Below are 20,655 nucleotides of genomic sequence, written 5' to 3'. Positions count from 1 at the left end.
AACAAGCTTCTATCTGCCCCCAACTCTGATTTTCTTTTACTCACGAGAGATGAGTAAATGGTGCCACGATTTCACTCAAGTTGTCATAAACTAAACCCCTCTCTTTGAAACCACTCTCGAGGAAGCCCATATTTATAAGTTTGCTTTCAAAAGGAAATAGGTTATAGTTAAAAGATGTATTGAGAATTGGCAGGTTACCCAGCACCATACAATTAATCAGTAGCATTTATCATGTCCTTACTGTGTACCAAGCCCTGTAACGGGTGTTCAGAACACACAGAAGAGTCATGGTTCCTGTGCTCAGAAACAGACAACATGTTACGGGCAACATGGAGAAAAGGGTAATGAACACCAATAGCTACTGATTTACTATAATCACCAGAGTGCATGCAGGAATGGACAAGCTGCTGACTGTCTTAATATGTATTGATTCGTTTATTTTCAATATCATTTCAGACCAGTCTGCTTAATTCTAAATGAAATTCCTTTTATGGCTACCTGGTTTTTACTCATATCAACCTTTAGGTAAGTCAGCTTGATCTTTGCCTGAAATTTCCCAATCGGTTTTCCAGAAAGCTCTTTCAAGTGAGTTGTCCAAGTGCCGACTGCACTCTGACCTGCTTCTTAATGGTTTTTTTTGTCTGTTTCCCCAGCATGCTTCCTCTTCTGATCAAGGATGGGCTGCTGATGGCCTTTCTTGTGACCATGGGAGCATTTTCCACCGTCTGCGTGGCTTCCCTTTCTATCTTAGACAAGACCTCTGAAGAGCATCTGCAGCTAAAATCCTTTTCCCTGTTTGCAAGCAGATACATTCCTTGTTTCAAGTTTCTTGCCAAGAAGATCAAAAATGGGGTAAGTTTTCTTTTATAATCATAATAAGGTGTTTGGTAAGTGCTTACTGGTGTCCCAGGCACTGTTGTGGGGACTAAGAGTCGACGCAGGAGGGAGAGCAGGCACTTAAATCACCATTTTGCCGATAAAGAAACTGAGGTACAAAGGGGTCGAGTGACTTGCCCAAGGTGATGGAGCTCTTGAAGCCCAGGCTGGTGCTCTTTCCACTAGGCCCCACTTCTTGACATGATTCAGCCGCATTTTAGAAGTCTGTCTTTTGTAGCCCGAAACGGCCTTGCAGCCCATCATTTGACCACAGAGAGGAGAAAGGACACTCACATTCTCTATAAGGGACAGCTCAGGGTCCCCGGTACTATTTTTGACCGCCTGCCCGTGAGTCTGTTATTTAGCTTTGGGGGCCCTAGCCGGATTGAGGTGGTATTCTTTAGGTGCCTTCTGTGGGCCGAACACCGTGCCAAGGAAGCGTTGAGAGGTTACATGCTGCGTCCCTGATTGTGTGTCTTGCTTCTGTTATACTAGTCAAAGGGCTTAGTACAGGACTTTGCCCTCAGAAAGTGCTCAGTAAATAGCAGTGTTATCAGTGATCTATCCATCTATCTGGTGCCTCAAAAGAGGTTTTCCAAGATCACAGGTGGACAGATCCTCTTGGTTTGTAAACTGGGTCCTCCAGGCACTGGCTTTTGACAAGGGCCGGGCTTTTTCCGCTGGTTACTGGGTGTCTAGATGCCCAGACGGTGGAGTTGTTTGTGTAGAACCAAAGTGATCCTGCTTACTGTGCTACTAGTTGACAAGGCTAATAATAATATTAACAAATGCCATCATTATTATTATTAAGCACTTACTATGTGCCAAGCACTGTTCTAAGAGCTGGGGGGGCAGGGAGATACAAGGTAATCAGGTTGTCTTAACCCCCATTTCTGAGGCCCAGAAAAGTGAAGTGTCTTGCCCGAAGTCACACGGCCGACAAGTGGCAGAGTTGGGATTAGAACCCATGACCTCTGACTCCCAAGCCCGGGCTCTTTCCATTGCCCCACACTGCCTACAAGCATTGTATCTCTCAACTCAATTGTATTATATTGTCCCAAGCATTTAGTTCAGTGCTCTGCACACAGTATGTTTCTGAGAACTCCCTCCTCAAGGCCATTTACTGTTTGTTACCTGTCTTGTGTTTTGTAGTTCTATATCTCGCTCCTGTCCATGGGCATCCTGACGTTGCTGAGCGCCACTCTGGATCCTCCACATAAACTGCCAGACTTATTTTCTGTTCTGGTGTCCCTAGCCGCCTGCTTGCACTTCCTCTTCTTCCTGGTGTATTTTAATATTGTAATTATGTGGGATCACAGAAATGGAAGACATCAAAAGAAAATCAGCTAACGCTCTCTTCAGGAATGAATAAGACCCAACCAATTGTGGAAAGGTAGCCAGGCCTGGTTTGCAAGAGCTCAGCTGGAGATAGGCAGCTGAAAAGTCATTTTAGGAATCCTGTGTGAAGGGTCGGGGAACACTGTATTAAGACTGAAAATAAATACGCGGACCAGTCAGTAAGATTTTTTGATCTCTTCCCAGCCAAGCTGAAGGATTTTGTCAAGACGGGCAGCTGGCTGAAAGAGGAGGAGAGAGGAAAAAAAAAAAAAGGCTAAGTGTGATCGGTATATTTACAGTGGAGATCGTCAGGAAAGTCCAGTCCTGTTTCTTACTTAAACTGCTCTTTTACTGTTTGAATTCAAACCCACAGGCCTGGGCAAAGAAGAGAATAGAGGCCAGGACTATCCTACTTTTGGATCAGTTCAAGGTTTTTGATCATGTAAGTGAACTTTTCCCTCTCACCTTAGTATAGTTTTTTTGAGCACACATTTTCCAGGAGTGGGGTATTTTTTCCTAGCTAAAAGACTTGGCCACTTTTGAATGAGCTCTAAGCATGCGACCCAAACTGTGCAATTAAATGAATTTTCCCAGAATGTAAGATGACAGCGGCGGGGGGGGCGGGGGGAAATAATTGGAAGAATTCATGGTTGTTGCTGCCCAGTGGACTCTGTCTCTCCCTCTCCCTCCCAAGACCATTGTGTTTACATAAGTCAAACCGCCTTCTCCAGCCTTTCATTCCGCAATATGTTCTCTCATGTGACAGCGCCAGGGCCACCACAGTCATAACCATGACTCAGTAGCGTAGTTCACGTTAACGGGATGGCCGGATTCGGCTCTTACCCTCTTCCATTTTTACTCCGTTGTCGGGTCGTTGCTATTATTACATCTTCTCCACGTCTTAACCTGCGGTGTGAGGTAGATATACGCCGTTTCCTTTTTGTAGTTACAGATAAAACCCATCATGTCGGCATCTATTTGTTCTCTGTTGAATATTGTATTGCCTCAAGCGCCTTGTACGACGCTCTGCGTGCAGTATGCGCTCAATTAATACCACTAGTTGAGAGATTTTTGTTAGACTATGGGCAAAACAGCTTCTTATTATATTTAAGTGCTTACTGTGTGCCGGGCACTGTGCTAAGCGCTGGGGTGCATACAAGAAAATTGGGTCAGACCCATTCCCTGGCCCACAGAGGGCTCGCAGTCTTAATCCCCATTTTACAGATGAGGTAACTGAGGCTCAGAGACGTTAAGTGACTTGCCCAAGGTCACCCAGCAGACGAGTGGCAGAGTTGGGACTAGAGCCCAGGTCCTTCTGCCTCCCAGGCCCGTGCTCTATCCTCTACGCCATGCTGCCTCCACGCCGCTTATTCCCAAAAAAGTATTTGAAGATGCAGGTTATACCTGATGGGACTTTGAAGTATAATTCATTCCCCTCCAACTCCTAATTAGAGGCTAGCAGGAGAGAGCAATGTCTCTTGCTTCCAATAGAGTTAGAAGGCAGAACTGTGTGGCTCGGGAAGTATTTCTCTCTCAAAGCAAATGTGCATGAAGATTTGCCAGAAGCCAGTCAGCAGAGAAAGGTAGCATCAGCAGGAACAGGGTTGCCCACGGGGCACAAACGGTGACTTTTGGCTTAGTTTTCAGGTCTGTCCGCTCTCCCCCCGCTCATGGCTGGAGATGATTGACAGAGCCCAGGGAGGCCTCTGAAAGGGGCTCCCTCTGCACCGTCAGCTCGCTGTGGGCGGTGAACGCCTCCTATCAACTCTGCTGTGCTCTTCCAAGATACCGCCAATGATGATGGTGCAGGACCCGGGACTAGGCGGTAGAATGGCTTCAGTGGGGGGAAGGGGGCAAAGATAAGGAGAAACAAAGATTAGACAAAACGGGTCAACTGCACCTCGTGAGCGGGCACGATCTGGTCTACAGAAAGACGAGTTGTGTTAAATGGGGGCTTTTAGTCTATGACCACAAAGAGCTGGACTTAATCTGTAAGCTCCTCGTAGGCAGAGATCATCTATCCATCCTCTTTTGTAGCGTGCGCTTTGACCACGGTAAACAGAACGTTTACAAAGTTGCCGACTTGGTTCATAACTGCTAATACTCCCGAATCTTCAATATCTTATCCAAGAACAAAAGCGTTCCCGGCCAGCGGCGTTGCAAAGACCAGAAGGCAGCTGCCTTCCTCACTGATGGCTTTATATGTGTATGGTATGTATGGGTGAATTCTGGAAATAACAGATACATTCTCAAGGCCGTTTATTTACACCCAGCTCGGTTTCACTAAGTGAAAACGCTCGAGTCCCGGGGCAGAGCACCCAGGACCCGACCCGCGATCGGTTCTTTCGCCATTAAACAATTCAAGCGAACTTGCCACGCTGAGCCAGTTACGGTAAGCGGATCGCAGACCGGGCGTCAGAGGAGGAAGTTGCAGGAGGCTTCCATTTTGGAGGCACGCAGGAGTCCCGGTCACAATGAAGTTATTTGTGCGGTTTCAAATCGGGGGAGGGCGCGGAGCGGGCCGTCGTTCTGCCGGCCCGAATACGAGGCCCGGATGAATCACTGCCCTTTCAGGCTTCAGAGGAAAAGGAACCCGATGGAGCATTCTGTCGGAATGATAAAACATAACTTCCGTGAGTGAAGTACTGCCAGCTGCGAAGGCCGGCGAGAACCTCTCCGTTTCCACGAAAGGGCGGCAGAAGCGTGCGCGCTGGGTGGCGAAAAAGGGGTCGGGGAAGAGAGGGTGCCGCACCAAATTTCCCAATCCTCCTTCGGGACGTTTGGGGGAGACGGGGACCCTCCCCAGCCTCTCCCCCATATGAAAACATTAGCTTTGTGTGGGGAATCTCTCCGCTTTGTCCTTCAATCGGCCTCCAAAGGTGATAAAGCGATAGCCATCTGATCTACACTGTGCAGAACTGGGAAACGATTCTTAGGGGACCCAGCTGTTCTGAAAGGCAAAAGCTTTAATATATCAAGAGGTCAAACGTACGTAACCGATTTAACGGCATTAAGTACATACCTACATAGCTTGGAGCCCACAGGAAGCGGGATACTTTTTAACCCTATGCTTCCTGTTCCGTGCGGTCCGCTCGCTGTCTAATGCTGTCTTCACCCTTAGAGCTTATCCTTTTAGGGTTCCTTGGCGAGCTTGCAGATGAAAAGACCTTCCCAATTTAAAACACTCCTAAAACTTAGGAAACTCAGAATCAGCTCAGTGTTACTTGCTCGGACAAAAGTTATTTCAAAGTGATAATTATAATCATAACAGTATTTGTTACGCGCTTACCCTGTGTCGGGCACTTTACTGAGCACTGGGGTAGACACAAGCAAATCGGTAGATAGAGTCCCTGTCCCACACGGAGCTCACAATCTCCATTCTACAGATGACGGAACCGAGGCCCAGAAACGAGGTGACTTGCCCGAGGTCACACAGCAGGAGGAGCCGGAATTAGAATCCACAGCCTCCTGACTCGCAGACCCCGTGATCTATCCACCATGCCATGCTGCTTCGTCTAGTATAGCTAGAGACCCAAGATCATGCTATTCCCCCAATATTTTTCTTGACTTTAAAGAAGCAGTAACAGGATTTATTAGGTGCAGGGCACTGGGACTTTGTTTCCGTTCTGAAACTCCTAAGTGGTCTATTTGTTCTTGTCGATTTTTCAGTATCACCCTTATAAAAAACATAAGCTTACCTTCCCTAAGCCTCGTTGTTATCTAACCCCCCATGTAAGGAGTTATCGAAAACGACTGTCCACTATATCCACATCAAATAGTATGGCATTCAAGTGCCTACTGACTTGAAAGCACAATAGAAGCAGAGGACATTTTCCCCGCCCACGGGGAGCTTCTTCTCTAATGTGCCCAAAAGTAGAATAGTTGGGATATGTACATGTAGTTGGAGCCGATAATCTTCTGAGAAGCAGTGTGGCTTAGTGGAAAGAGCCCGGGCTCCACCACTCGTCAGCTGTGTGACTTTGAGCAAGTCACTTAACTTCTCTGTGCCTCAGTACCCTCATCTGTAAAATGGGAATTAGGACTGTGAGCCCCACGTAGGACAACCTGACAACTTGCCCAGCACATAGTAAGAATTTATTTTCTAACTGGACACTTGGGAAATCGGGTCTTCGAAACCCAATCAAACTGGGAGCTTCACTGGAGAAAGCTGGCATCCAACTTCCCCGTTACAATATTTTGAAAGTTTCAGAGTGCCTGGGTGCTAACTGTAAACCTGTAAAATTGAGAACTTCTGCTTACCAGGAAAAACATGATTCTCTAAAGGAAGCTTTAGTGTGCTTTATTAAAACACTTATAAAATATATATTTGATATAAAGCAATAAATCAAGATCAGCTTGTACATACTGGCTTTCCAAAAAGTTATGAAGCTATGTATTATTTACATTGAGATTATCTGCCGGGGTGCATAGTAAAGTTTAAATTAGATGCAAGAAATTTTATCTAGACATGCACCTGCCTCGTGCTGTGAGCCGTCCTTAACTGGTATTTGCCGGGCAGATTGATTTACAAACATTTCTTCTGTCCTTTTAAATACGATCGGGCAGATGTAGAATTTGGTGTTTGTACCGAAGGCATTTCTCCTTAATGCCTGTGGGACATAAAAGATAATGATTCAATCAGCAGGAGTTAGGTTCCAAATTAATTTCTGCAATACCGGGCATAGGTTTCGGAGGTTACTGAAATCTTTTCCCCTAGATACTGAGTCCGGGGCACGCTTGAAAAGAAAGCTAGATAAACTTTCTTCTTCAGTCTTTAAAATTTAGATTGAAAACCTCTTGCGGTCAGGGGGTGGGTATCTTGCTTCTGTTGTCTCCCAAGCAGCGCCTAGGACACAGTAGGAGCTCAATTGGTTCTCTGGCCTGTTCGTTTGCACTTTCCTATGTATTCTGGGGGTTTGTCTTTGATTCTGCCATCTAGGATCTCGCCGATCTCATTCCCAAGGATTTGCGCTCAGGTAACAGCAGTCGCCTTACTGGAAGAAACCGAGGCGGAGCAGAAGCCATCGTAGGGGCAAAGTCACCCTGGAGGGGGCCTTCTACTCAAACCCCAGGCGGTAGGGCTGTGGCTCTGTCATTTTGCCCCGCTCGGGACCCCCCAGATAATCTGAGAGGTCCCCAGTTAGGTCAGTGGGAACAGCTGAGGCCAGTGCTTGGAGGAGCCTTCGTTAGGTTGGGGTCCCAGCTGGAACTCTCTGGCCCAAAGCCGCTTGAGGGCAGAAAGCGTGTCTGACTTGGAGAAACAGCACGGGCTTGGGAGTTAATAATACTACTACTACTACTAATAATAATAATAATAATGTTGGTATTTGTTAAGCGCTTACTATGGGCCGAGCACTGTTCTAAGCACTGGGGTAGATACAGGGTCATCAGGTTGTCCCACGGGAGGCTCACAGTCTTAATCCCCATTTTACAGATGAGGGAACTGAGGCACAGAGAAGTTAAATGACTTGCCCACAGTCACACAGCTGGCAAGTGGCAGATCGGAATTCGAACCCATTATCTCTGACTCCCAAGTCCGTGCCCTTTCCACTGAGCCACGCTGCTTCTCTAGCACAAGGAGGATCCATCCCTACTTGCAAAAAAGATGCAAGAAGGCCAAATGATCCACCATTAGTCTCTTCAGACACATTCACTCTGATGATAGTATTTGTTAAGCACTTACTATGTGCCAAACACTGTTCTAAGCACTGGGATCTCCCCATTGATGGAGTCATGACAGCGAGATACCATTATGTGGTAGGAGGAAAATTCCCAATTGGCTTCTGCAGTTCACGAGTCTGATCTAGTTTCATCTAACTATTCAAACATACTTATTGAGCGCTTACTGTGTGCAGAAAACCGTACTAAGCGCTTGGAAAGTACAATTTGGCAATAGAGACAATCCCTACCTACCGGCGGGCTCACAGTCTAGAAGGGGGAGACAGACAACAAAACAAAACAAGTAGACGGGCATTGATGAACTGTTTATGAACACTCCAGACCTCTTATATTCACTAAGAACTTCTCTGTCCCTCAGTTACCTCATCTGCAAAATGGGGATGAAGACTGTGAGCCTCCCGTGGGACAACCTGATGACCCTGTATCTCCCCCAGCGCTTAGAACAGTGCTCTGCACATAATAAGTGCTTAACAAACACCAACATTATTATTAAGAAATAGCACCGTGTTCACTTCTTCATCCACTGGCTGTCACTGCTAAATTACCCCACCTTACGACTGCAACTTAGTGATGCTCTTTTGGAATTTCATCAGTCACAGAATTGCTGGAAAACTTCACCCCTCAAATTAATGAATGCCAACAATGATTCCCAAATTAGAGAGCGTGAGTGTATTATTCCCATTAGAGGGAGTGGAAATTCTTCAACCTTCAGAGTTGTAGTGACTGACAAAACCGCACCCTCTCTGTTTAGAGCATCAAGCTTTGTAAAAATCAATAAGCCATTTCCATCAAGCTAGATCAGAGAGGGGGTCCTGAAGATGTTTTTGGGCCCTGGGGGAACTGGAAACTAAGGGGTGTAGTAAGTGCGGCACACTGTGCTAAGCGCTTGGGAGATCCTGCAGAAGCCCAAGACATCGTCTATTCACAAGGACCTGCTGAAACTGGCAACTCACAGTCTCTCTCCATCATCCACAGTGTCGGTTTATTGTACCCTCTCCCAGGCGCTTAGACTACAGTGCTCTGCAAACAGTAGGTACTCAATAAATACGATTAACTGACTGACGGACCCTCCAGTAACCTCTAACGCTGGACGGCAAACAGCCATTTGGAATGCTGGGTTGGCAAAGGGCAGTATGGCAGGAGCATTTGAGGGCGTGTGAGCAGCAGCGTGGCTTAGAGGAAAGAGCCCGGGCTTGCGAGTCAGAGGACGTGGGTTCTAATCCCTGCTCTGCCCCTTGTCTGCTGTGTGATCTTGAGCAAGTCACTTCACTTCTCTGTGCCTCAGTTACCTCATCTGTAAAACAGGGATTAAAACTGTGAGCCCCATGTGGGACAACCTCATTACCCTGTATCTACCTCAGCGCTTAGAACAGTGTTTGGCACATAGTAAGTGCTTAACAAATACTATCATTATTATTATTATTACCTAACACACTCAGGGACAATATGATCCTTAGCCAGTGACTCCTTAGAGAGGTATCATGGCCTAGTGGATACAGCACGGGTCTGGAAGTCAGAAAGTCATGGCTTCTAATCCCAGCTCCACCACATGTCTGCTGTGTGACCCTGGGCAAGTCACTTCACTTCTCTGGGCCTCAGTTAACTCATCAGTAAAATGGGGATTAAGACTTGAGCCCTTTGTGGGACAGGGCCACCCCAGTTCTTACAACAGTGCTTGGCATGTAGTAAGCACTTAACAAACACAATAATTATTATTATTATCATCTACCCCAGCACTTAGAACAGTGCCCGGCACACAGTGCTTAACACATATTTTTTTTAAAAAAAGAATCCCACCAGTCCTAAACCACCACATCACAAACACAATTATTATTATTATTATCATCTACCCCAGCACTTAGAACATTGCCTGGCACACAGTGCTTAACACATACCATTTAAAAAAAAAGAATACCACCAGTCCTAAACCACCACATCAGGCCTGGCCAAACCCAAATCAGACTGTGGGCGAGGAGGAATTTCAACAGGAACAGAAAATCTCGCTGGCCCTAAAACCGTATTTCTTCCGGCCGCCGTGCTCACTGACATGGGTTATATTATTTTTATGGCTTTGGTAAATAAGGGAAAAGCTGCTGAAAATCCACGTGAGCTCATCCAATTTGGGAAACTCATCTGTGGGTCGGCGGCAGTGCGATTAGACGTAGAAGATATTTAGATTGCCGCCTGCGGCCCTGGCTTAGAGGAGCAGCAGTAATAGCAGCCGCCTTAGCCTGCCAAGCGTGGGCTCCGAGGAACTGGGTGGGGGGACCCCATCTTTGGGGCTTTCAGTTTTCTTTTCCATTTGGCTTCAAAACAGGCCTCTGTGACAACTGTGAGTCGCCGTGACTGTCCCTTGACTGCATCTGCCACTTGGAAAGCCAAGAGCTAATTGGTCGGGCAAGGACAACGTGACTAACGGTCAAAGGCAAACAACGTCCCCAGCGGGGCTCCTGGGGCAACTGTTATTAAGCGCTTAAATACCATTATTATTATTACTATTCCCCTCAAAGCCAGCCCGCTCGCTGTGCCTCCTTCTGGTCTGTCCTGATGCTGATCTCTTGGTCGTGCCCTCCCGCTTGACGGCTGGCAGACCACAGCTCTATCCGGCTAGATTAGAGTTGCTCATCGGCCACGTTCACTGTGGCACGGTGTGGTAGACAGATGATTTGGGGAACGGCTGCATTTCCGGTTAGCCATTGACTGAGGTCTTGGCTGTGCCCGCGAATGTGGGATGAACTCACTCTCCTGCACTGTTTACTGGAGAGAAGCAGCGCGGTCGAATGGAAAGAGGGCCTGAGAGCAGCGACCACTTCCACTTATCCTCCGGTACTCACCCGAGAACTTATTACATGCCCTCGGTACAGAGTATTTACTTAGATTAACGCCTGCCTCCCCCTCTAGACCGTAAGCTCGTTGTGGGCAGGGAATGTGTCTGTTATATTGTTCTATTACACTCCCCCAAGCGCTTAGTACACTGCTCTGCACGCAGTCAGCACGCGATAAATACAATTGGTTGACTGTTATCTACAAACCCCACTCAAAATCAAGTGACCGGACATGATCACCAACAATGAGGACTTGGAAGACAGCCAGCGTCTGACCAGTGTCAGGAAAAGAATAAAAAGTTAATTACTTTTATTTGGAATGGCACCAAAGCTTTTGACTCCTATGGTCCAATGGAAGACTTTTATCCTTTAAAAGTAGAGCCATGTGGTTAAACATGGAGTAAAGGATTAGCAGTTCAGGACAGTGTTCCGCACATAGTAAGCGCTCAATAAATATCACTGGTTGACTGACCAAAGCCCTACTCGCCGCTCCGCTGGGTGGGACAGGCGAGAAGAATGCCAAGCAGCAGGGGATCCAAACAGCTGCTGTGTGGGAGCTTGGAAGGGGACACGTGTAACCCCAAAGGACGGAAACATCGTTTTAAAGACATGGCGGAGCACGGGTGGTCCAACGATATGACACAGAAGTGGATTCTGGCGAGACCACTGCCAGAGCCGAGTCTGGCGGCAGAAACCAAGAGACAGTGCGGCTCTGCCAGAACCAAGGATTCCCGAGGAGGCAGAATCGAAAATAAGCAGGCCCAAACCCCCTAACCGTACAAGGATCTAATACTAATATTTACTGTTATTCTGTGGCATTTGTTAAGCACCTTTCTAAGCTCTGGGGTAGATACAGGTTGGACGCAGGCCCCGTCCCACATGAGGCTCACAGTCTAAGCGAGAGGGAGAACGGGGATTGAATCCCCATTTTACCGATGAAGAAACTGAGACACGGAGAAGTGGTGCGGCTTGCCAAAGGTCTCAGAGCGGGGATTAGAAAGCAGAGATAAGAACCTCTGACTCTCTTTCCACTAGACCACGCTACTTCTCTCTAGTAAACAGTGCTGGAGAGTGAGTTGATCCTACATTCGCAAGAATAGCCAAGACCTCACTGTCAAGAGGCTAACCGGAAATTCAGCCGATCCTCAAATCATCCGTCTACCACACTATGCCACAGTGCACTTAGCCCATATGAAGCCAAGATGAGCGTCCAGGTTTTCTTCTGAAACGAATTCCTCCCTCATACTGACTAAAAAAACCAAAAACGACAACTCTCTCCTCTTTCTCCTCCATTCCATCCATCCATCCATTTACCTACACAAAGCCTAACCTGGCCAGAAAAATAAGAGTGGCTGAAAACACCCAACGTGAGACGACCACTTAACTTCGGATGCGCGGCCTGCCAAGTTTACCCTGCTTTTTAAAGGTCTAAAACCTCCCACCTTGGAAAACTTACCAATCACCCTTTTTTCGGGCAGGACTGCTATGTGCTCTGGAACATTTACAGATCTGAAACGGAGAGGGGAAAAAAGTTCACCTGTCAGGTGATATAAAACCAATCTTCTACTAAATGTGCCAGAATAATTTTTCTCCACCTCAACCACAGTTAAAACCTTCAGTCTATTCATTACTGTCTTTTTATAGTATTTTTATTTAATAAAACCTATTAAGGGTCCCATACAAATCTCTTTACTTATGCTTTTATCTTTTAACTGATCAATTTTTATATTGCTGACAGCCCCTCTTCACCATTTGCTCATTTAAAAATTCATAGGATATGAGAGATGTCTCTGGAGAAAATGTCTATAAAATTTGTTACAGCTGGCAAATGGGTATGAGTCAGTGATAGCACATGACTAAATGCTTCACAGAAAATAAAATTTGTTTCTGTAGTAAGCAGAACTGTTTAAATGTTATTTATTTTTATGTTTCAAAGAAAATATATTGTGAAGTGCTGCATTGATTTAATACGCAACAATGTCTGTGTACACGCTGTAGAAGGAAAATTTATGAAACCTTTGCACAACTCCTTTAATTGAATTTTCCAAATCTCTCACCACACACAAATAATCAATATCTTCTGCAGAGAAAACCAGTCAGAATTATTGCCGTCTTTCTTTTCAATTTTGTTGTCATCAGCACATACCGAGCACCTGGATATTTGTAATGTCTGGATAGCTAGCTATTTACACCTTTTCACATATAATTGTGGTCAAGTGAATCTAACGCCAAGGGTTTTTGGGGTTTTTTAAAAAAACTCAATCCTTTAAAAGATACAAATAATACGATATCCCTTGTACAGTGAGAAAATGGTGAACGTAATAGGAGTAACTCTGCGGATCCTGAATACTAACTAGTTACATTTCTCATTTACCCTAGGCACATTTAAAAACCTAAACGTTTTACAAAAACCGCTGGTAAACAGAGTAGAGGCTGGAGGCCTCGCGTTCACTGAATAGCGGGAATGTCCCACCTCCAGCGGGCAACCGGCAGCTGAGGATCCAGGTCAAGACGAGACCCTCTGCCGTTCATTTGTACCACGTCTGTATCCACCTCTACAACCCGAAGCTTCATTTGTCACCTCTCTAAACTTGGAATATTAAAAGGGTTGAAGGGGTTTTCAGTTGGTGCCCCCAAACTCATCACAGTTCTAACTTCAAAGCTCAGTGATCTGAAAATTGCAATTCATTTCTGCAAAAGATGGAGTCTCACAGGCAGCGGAATCCAAGGGTGAGTTGCTAGGGATAAAAGTGTTTTAATATAATCATTTTGTGGGGAGGGGGGAGGGTCTGAAAGAGGAAAGAGCGGCATGTGTTTCAACTAAAAAAAAAGGGTTTCAGCAAGTGGGTGGAATTATGCAGTTTAGGAGTAGGGTGAATTGGAAACCTAATTGTCTGGGATTTTAAATGTCTGGTCTCCTAAATGAGTTTCTCCAGCCCTCCATTCCCATGGCGAGAGCCAAGCGAGCAGACTCCAATGGATGCCGCTCACAGAAATCTGAGTTTCTGCTTCCCTGTTTATTTGCTTATTTGGAAAAAGTCTAGAAAGCTAGAATGGCTGAAATCCTGTCCCTCCGAAAGAGCTGAAACCGCCTACTTTTCAGAGCCCTGTGTTTAGCCTCTGCACACAAAGTTCCAGCTGTTCAATTTTCATTTTTAAAATATGCATAACACAACCTACACGTTTATTCTCCACACAGAGAAAATATGGTTTGGACTGAAGCGGTCCAGATTTCATCTCTTGGCAGCTGCTCTGCGGATTGCTTACATGCTATTCCAAAAACATTTTGTTTACTGTAAGTGCTAGTCGTGGACAAACAATGATGCTATTTTTTTTACATCTGAAACCCAGAATGGATATACAGGGGGCTCACATAAAAGCGCCCATTGACATGGGTACCGTTTGCGTTTGAGGGTGTTTTTCTGTCGAGGTTGTTTGTGTAAAGTAAATAAATTTCATGCTCCACCATGTGATGACAATGTGACATTCCATCTGGACCATCCCACAGCAGAGTCATAGGGTTTAGGTCTTCGGCTTGACTAATTAAAAATAATTCTGAAAATCGACATCAAACCCAACCATCGAGGGATTTCTCATTGAATTGGGTTTCCTCTGCGCTAAACCGCCCTTGGAATAATAACGATCATGATGGTGGTATTTGTGAAGCGCTTACTAAGTGCCAGGCACTGTGCTAAGCGCTACGGTGGGTACAAGCAAATCAGGTTGGACCCAGTCCCTGTCTCACGTGGGGCGCACGCTCTGAATCCCCATTTTACAGGTGAGGTAACTGAGGCCCAGAGAAGTGAAGTGACTTGCCCAAAGTCACACAGCAGACGAGTGCTGGAGCCGGGATTAGAACCCATTACCTTCTGACTCCCAGGCCCGTGCTCTATCCACTAGGTCACGCTGCTTCCTGGAGAGGAAGGTAAATCCAGAAGGACTGAAAGACTCAGGCCATCCCCTTTAGGCAAGGAATTTCATTCAATAGTATTTACTGAGCGCTTACTATGTGCAGAGCACTGTACTAAGCGCTTGGAGTGTACAAATCGGCAACAGATAGAGACAGTCCCTGCCCGCTGACGGGCTTACAGTCTAATTAATTGTATTAATGTGATAGCAAAAGAAAGGGCAGATTTTAGTGATGTGGTGAAGGTGGGACTGACAGGATTCAGTGATGGATTGAATATGAGGGTTGAATGAGAGAGAGAGGCGTCAAGTGTACATCTCAGGGGTGCTGTTCTCTACATTTTGGAGTTCTAATGACTTCTTGTATACTAATTAATAGTAGTATTATACTAAAGTATACTATTATTAATACTTGTATTAATCGCCCCATTTTCCTGCTAGCTCCCACAGGCACTATTATCACCCATTCTGGTGCTCTGCTGGGGACCAAGTTCCCTCCACCGTTTCCCCGATCTTCTTGACAACAGGCTAATCTGTTTGGCCACTGGAGAATCCCTCCGCAGATTGTCCTGGCCTGCGCTCTTGAGCTGGTTCCCCTTGACGGGCAGGACTGGCTTGGTTTGATATCATAAAAAGGTCCTTCCAGCTACATCCGCCTCTTCAAAAACAAAGGCCAACATATATTTTGAGAGCTATCTATCCATCTAACAATTATCTTTCTAGATAGATATCAAAATATCAAGTGAGAGCTTGAGAGCTCCAAATCACATACAGGAAGAGTTCCATGCCAGGTAGTGGATTTTTTTTCCAAAATTTTCATTCCCATTTCTTCAGCAAAGGGCTCCAAGTTTGAGTTATTTTCCCATGACTAGGAGGCGTGAATAAAATCTTTCTTTGAATAATATTTACATATTTATGTAATCAGAAGGTAGTCTCCCAAGAGCTTAATACAGTGCTTGGCGCACAGTAAGCGCTCAACAAATATGAATGAATGGTAAATCAAGGTGGCTGTTCCTAAGGAAAAAGCCTCAGGACAAAAATTCTTTCCAAGTGAGCTTTTGTCTGAGCACAGAAACAAGCTAGAAAAGGCAGGCTAACAGGAAGTAGAAAGGCTCCGATGCAGTTTTTTTTCTACGTTTTGGTCTTTGCTCTTCCTAATTGACGGCAGGAGCCTTCCAGATGTCCCCAGATAAAATAATATTCCCCAGAGGCTGTCACTGAGTTGTCCTGAAAACTCTCAATAATAATCATAATAATATTAGTTTTATGGCATTTGTTAAGGGCTTACTCTGTGCCTGCACTGTACTAAGCACTGGGGTAGACACAAGCTATCTCTGTCCCACTTGGGGCTCACAGTCTTAATCCCCATTTTACGGAGGAGAGAACTGAGGCACAGAGAAGTGAAGTGACTTGTCCAAGGTCACACAGCAGACAAATGGCGGAGCCGGGATTAGGACCTAGGGGCTTCTGACTTCCAGGCCCGTGTTCTAGGCGATAGGTCACGCCGCTTCTTAATCTGGGTACTTGTTAAACACTCACTACGTGCCAAGCGTTTTCCTAAGTGCTGGGAGAGGCAGGAGAGAATCGGGCGAGACACAGTCCCTTCTGCAAATAGGGCTCCCAGTCGGAGGGAGGGAGAGGGAGAACAGGAATTTCATCCCCATTTTACAGATGAGGACACTGAAGTGAAGTTAAGAGACTTACCCAAGTCACACAGCAGGCGAGTGGCAGAGCCACATGAAAAGTAGTATAGCCTCGTGGAAAAAACACGGGCCCGGGAGTCGGAGAACCTAGGTTCTAACCCCGGCTCTGCCACTCACCTATCGTGTGACCTTGGTCAAGTCCCTTTACTTCTATGCGCCTCAGTTCCCTCCTCTGCAAAATGGGGTTCAATACCCGGTCTCCTTCCTGCTTAGACTGTAAGTCCCATATGGGACCTGATTAGCCAGGATCTACCTCACCACTTAGTACAGTGCTTGGGACATAGTAAGTGCTTAACAGATGGCAGTTATTATTCTTGGAGCCGGAATTAGAACCCAGGTTTCCTGACTCCCAGACACATGCTCTTTCCACTAGGCTTCTCCCAAATGCTTATTACGGTGTTTTGACACAATAAGCCTTCACTAATCTCAACCCCAGCACTTAGAACAGTGCTTTGCACATAGTAAGCGCTTAACAAATACCACCATTATTATTATTGCTAATTGGGCACCCATTGGCTGCATGCTTGTGTACCACAGCCCCGGCCTCTGGAAATGGGGGAGAGTCAGTGTCCAGCATGAACTGTCCAAGCATGATTAGAGACAGACTGCTAGCAAGTGCCAAGAGAAGCAAGTGTGGCCTAGTGGATAGAGCACGGATCGAGAAGTCAGAAGGACCTGGATTCTAATCCAGGCTCTGCCATTTGTCTGCTGTGTGGCCTTGGGAAAGTCATTTCACTGGGCCTCAGTTACCTCAGCTGTAAAACGGGAATTTAGGCTGCGAGCCCTATGAGGGATGGGGACTGTGTCCACCCTGATTAACCTATACCCACCTCCACGCTTAATACAGTGCCTAGCACTTAACAAATGTTACCATTTTTATTATCATCATCATCCCCACTGCTTCAATTCAGTCATGGAGTGGAGTAGATCACTGGAGCAGAAATATCTGGCTCCACCTAATATTGCCTCATCACTGTACAATCCTGGGTGAGCCGGCTGATTTCATGACCGTCAGCTAAAGAAAACCAACAAAGGCCCAGATCGATGATATTATAACTGGGATCTCGGGCAGCTCACACAGAGTGAGTTACCATTTGAAACGAATGCCCTCAGTGCCCTTCAGATCGGTGATTTCTAACTGGGATCTTCTCAGAACATTTAACGTTTTTAATGAGGTGCTTACAAAATGCTAAGTAGAATGTGTTTGCTGAAAAAACGGTCATTGGAGGGGGTGTACATTTTTAGTTTGTCTCTGAAATGGTACTAGATGGCAAAGAAAACACGACTCCCCATTGTTTCCTTGGGCGAAAGTGGAAAGAGTTGGAACAAATATCAAACTCGACAGAAATGAAAGGCATATATGCAAACTTCATCCAATTACAATCAGAGAATAGCCTGAATTAGTAAGAAGAAGTTAGCAATGCCTAAGGAGGGTGGGAATACTAGACGTGAAAGTTTAGTTCTATCCCTTTTTATGAACTGCTCAAAGGCATTAAAGTAGCTATGTGGTCCACTGTATGAAATGTTCCAGAAAGTTGGTTATAAAATGACTTTTTTGTACTTGGTGTATACTCTCTGTTGTACTATTAAAAGCAAACAGATTGATACACTGATGCCTTTGTTCATCTTCTCCATAAGAAGTTCTGTCTCTAAAAATAAAAATGTCACACAAGAAACTCTAAACTGTGTTTCAAAGACACACAAAAAAGATTGTTTTGCCAGGAAGGGACCTCGTCAGACAAAGTATTTTGCCAAAAAGTAATCTGAAGTCTTTCAAAAAAAAAAGGCACACAATTATTCATTATGGATTAAGATGCAGTTGCAAAACAAGACATTACAAAACGGGTCACAATGAAAATCGTTACCTTGGGTGGGATGCCTTGGGTCATTCCTTTCTAGAAGTTTCCGCCTTTTAATTTCCACCACTAAAAAGTAAAATATTTTTGAAAATTACCGAGTTTACGTGACAGTCCTTGGCTTCCACCTCTTAAAAGCAGATTTTTTGGAGGAAAAGAAATGACCAAAAAAAAACCAAAAGAGAATGATAATGATTATAATGAGCACATTCTAAATACTTCAGGCCGGAATCTATAACCTAAGTTTAGCCCCATTTTCTGTAACCCTGGGAAAGAGATCTTCACCTCCTCCAAAGGACCTTATTTAGCAATGAGAGGATGAATGAAGAGACTGGTTCCTTATCAGGAGTGCTCACCATCATCAATGATATTTCATTAAGTCCTTACTGTGTACAGAGCATTTTACGAAGTGTTTGGGAGAGTACAATATAACAGACATATTCCTTACCCACAGTGAGCTTACCGTTTAGATAGGGACGCAGGTATTAATATTAACAAATAGTTTATAACATATTATCATGTCAAACTATTTATCGAATACTTACTATGTGCAGAGCCCTGTCCTGTTTGGGAGAGTACAAGAAAACAGACGTATTTCCTGCCCAAAGAGGGTTTACAGTCTAGAGGGGAAATAATGAGATATATATATATATATATATATATATATATATATATATATATATATATATAATGGTATAAGTTTATAGTTTATATTATATCATTTAAAGATATGTCTATAAGTCCTGTGTACTCTTAGAGGTGAGCCCTATTTTGTGTGTGTGTGTTTTGTTCAGCGCTTCTTATATGCCCGGCACTGTACTAAGCACTGGGGTAGATACAAGGTAGTCAGGTTAGACACAGTCCCTGTCCCACACAGGGCAAACTCAATCCCCATTTTACAGATAAGTGAGGCCCAGTGAAGTGCTTTTCCCAAGGCCCCACAGCAGACAAGTGGCAGAGCCGCAATTAGAACTCCTAATAATAACTTTGGTATTTGTTAAGCGCTTACTATGTGCCGAGCACTGTTCTAAGCGCTGGGGTAGATACAGGGTAATCAGGTTGACCCCCGTGGGGCTCGCAGTCTTCATCCTCATTTTACAGACGAGGGAACTGAGGCACAGAGAAGTTAAGTGACTTGCCCACAGTCACTCATGACCTTCTGACTCCCAGGCCCGTGTTCTATCCACTCCATGCTGCTTCTTGCTTTAAATGAAACAAACGCAGGCCCCAAGACACCAACATGAAGTTGATCAATACCAGGGTCTATGTCTAATTCCCACCTGGCTATTCTTTCTCCGCACTCAATAAAATGCTCTGCACAAAGAAAGCACTAGCTAAATATCACCAACTCCTACTACCTTTCCATGTCCGCACCACAGGCCGCATTTACACATCTATTGGGGTAAAGCGTGAGATGATTTTAAGCAAAATCCCTCATGTTGTCCTTACTTAGTTCTTTAGTTTTCTGCAGTTCGGCTTTTAAATCGCAGGAGTGAGAGAAGTCGCCGAGGATCATTGCCAGCTCTTTGCTGCCCTCCAAAGCCTGGAAGGGAAAGATAATCTTCATAACAATTTCAAAAAAGCTCCAGGCTCCGACCAAGCACACCGGACATTTATGGCGAGAATTTAGCTTACCGTAACAAAATATCTCACAGCCTTCTCTTAAGTCTTCGGCGATTCCTACTAAGAGATTAATTGATTCCCCTGAAGGCGGATGATAATTGAAGCACAGAATGGAAATCTACTGACGGTCAAGACTGAACCGTCTCCAAACGTAGTTTGAAATTCCTACAAAAGTTAGCTTAGGACCAAAAGTCTTTAAGGGCACGACATTTTTAAGAGATCGATTAACATACTGCAATGACATTTTTCATCAGTTAGATGACAATAGCAATTTTCCTTCAAAGAGCTTACGGTGCTGTTTCGAACTGTGCTTTTAAATTACAGCTTCATAAATATAACCTCGCAAATACACGGATAGATCCATTTTAGGAGTTAGGGAACGTGTCTGCTAATTTTGTCGTATTGTACTCTCCCAAGCGCTTAGTACAGTGCTCTGAACATGGTAAGCGCTCAATAAGAACGACTGAGAAGGAGCGTTGTCTAGTAAAGCATGGGCCTGGGAGTCAGAGGGAGCTAATCCTGCCTCTGCCACTTGTCTGCTGTGTGACCTTGGGCAAATCACTTCACTTTTCTGTGCCTCAGTTCCCTCATCTGTAAAATGGGGATTAAGACCGTGAGCCCCACGTGGGACAGGGACTGTATCCAACCGGATTACCTTCTATCTACCCCCTGCGCTTTCAACGGAGCCCGGCACATAGTAAGCGCTTAGCAAACACCGTTAAAATATAGCTAAAGAAACCCCAGAGTTTTGCCATCTATTTAAATGACTGAGAGAAAAGGTGAAACACTTCAACAGGTCGGTATTCTCGTTTCATTTTCCAGGGCTTCTCTAAAAGGTGTCACCAAGGG

At 45.2% G+C, this 20,655-nt stretch overlaps 2 protein-coding genes across 12 annotated transcripts in view; one reads left to right on the top strand and one right to left on the bottom strand.

Annotated features, from left to right (window-relative positions):
- The window catches only part of ALG6 (ALG6 alpha-1,3-glucosyltransferase), a 38,115-nt gene extending 35,178 nt beyond the window's left edge, over positions 1-2,937 (top strand). For all 5 annotated transcript variants that reach the window (XM_029046461.2, XM_029046460.2, XM_029046462.2 and 2 more), the window contains 3 exons: positions 457-525; positions 654-852; positions 2,029-2,937. In XM_029046461.2, coding sequence (XP_028902294.1) covers positions 457-525; positions 654-852; positions 2,029-2,226 — 466 coding nt within the window. In that variant the 3' untranslated portion in view covers positions 2,227-2,937. The remainder of the gene's footprint in view (positions 1-456; positions 526-653; positions 853-2,028) is intronic.
- Positions 2,938-4,456: 1,519 nt separating this feature from the next.
- LOC100682067 (integrin subunit beta 3 binding protein) overlaps positions 4,457-20,655 on the bottom strand; it is a 39,075-nt gene continuing 22,876 nt past the window's right edge. For 2 of the 7 annotated variants that reach the window (XM_029046553.2, XM_039914607.1), the window contains exons 6-8: positions 19,633-19,726; positions 18,193-18,252; positions 6,499-6,824 (exon numbers count right to left, since the gene is read on the bottom strand). In XM_029046553.2, the coding sequence (XP_028902386.1) occupies positions 6,763-6,824; positions 18,193-18,252; positions 19,633-19,726 (216 nt within the window). In that variant the 3' untranslated portion in view covers positions 6,499-6,762. Of the gene's footprint in view, positions 4,821-5,236; positions 5,408-6,498; positions 6,825-12,174; positions 12,228-18,192; positions 18,253-19,632; positions 19,727-20,655 lie in introns of those variants that run through there. The other 5 variants (XR_005661025.1, XR_005661024.1, XR_005661023.1 and 2 more) reach the window with 5 other exon arrangements.

The sequence above is a fragment of the Ornithorhynchus anatinus genome, chromosome 18 (assembly GCF_004115215.2).
Source record: "Ornithorhynchus anatinus isolate Pmale09 chromosome 18, mOrnAna1.pri.v4, whole genome shotgun sequence".
Classification (NCBI taxonomy): Eukaryota; Metazoa; Chordata; class Mammalia; order Monotremata; family Ornithorhynchidae; genus Ornithorhynchus; species Ornithorhynchus anatinus.
Note: the sequence above shows the minus strand (reverse complement) of the source record. Positions and strands in the feature narration are given on the sequence as shown.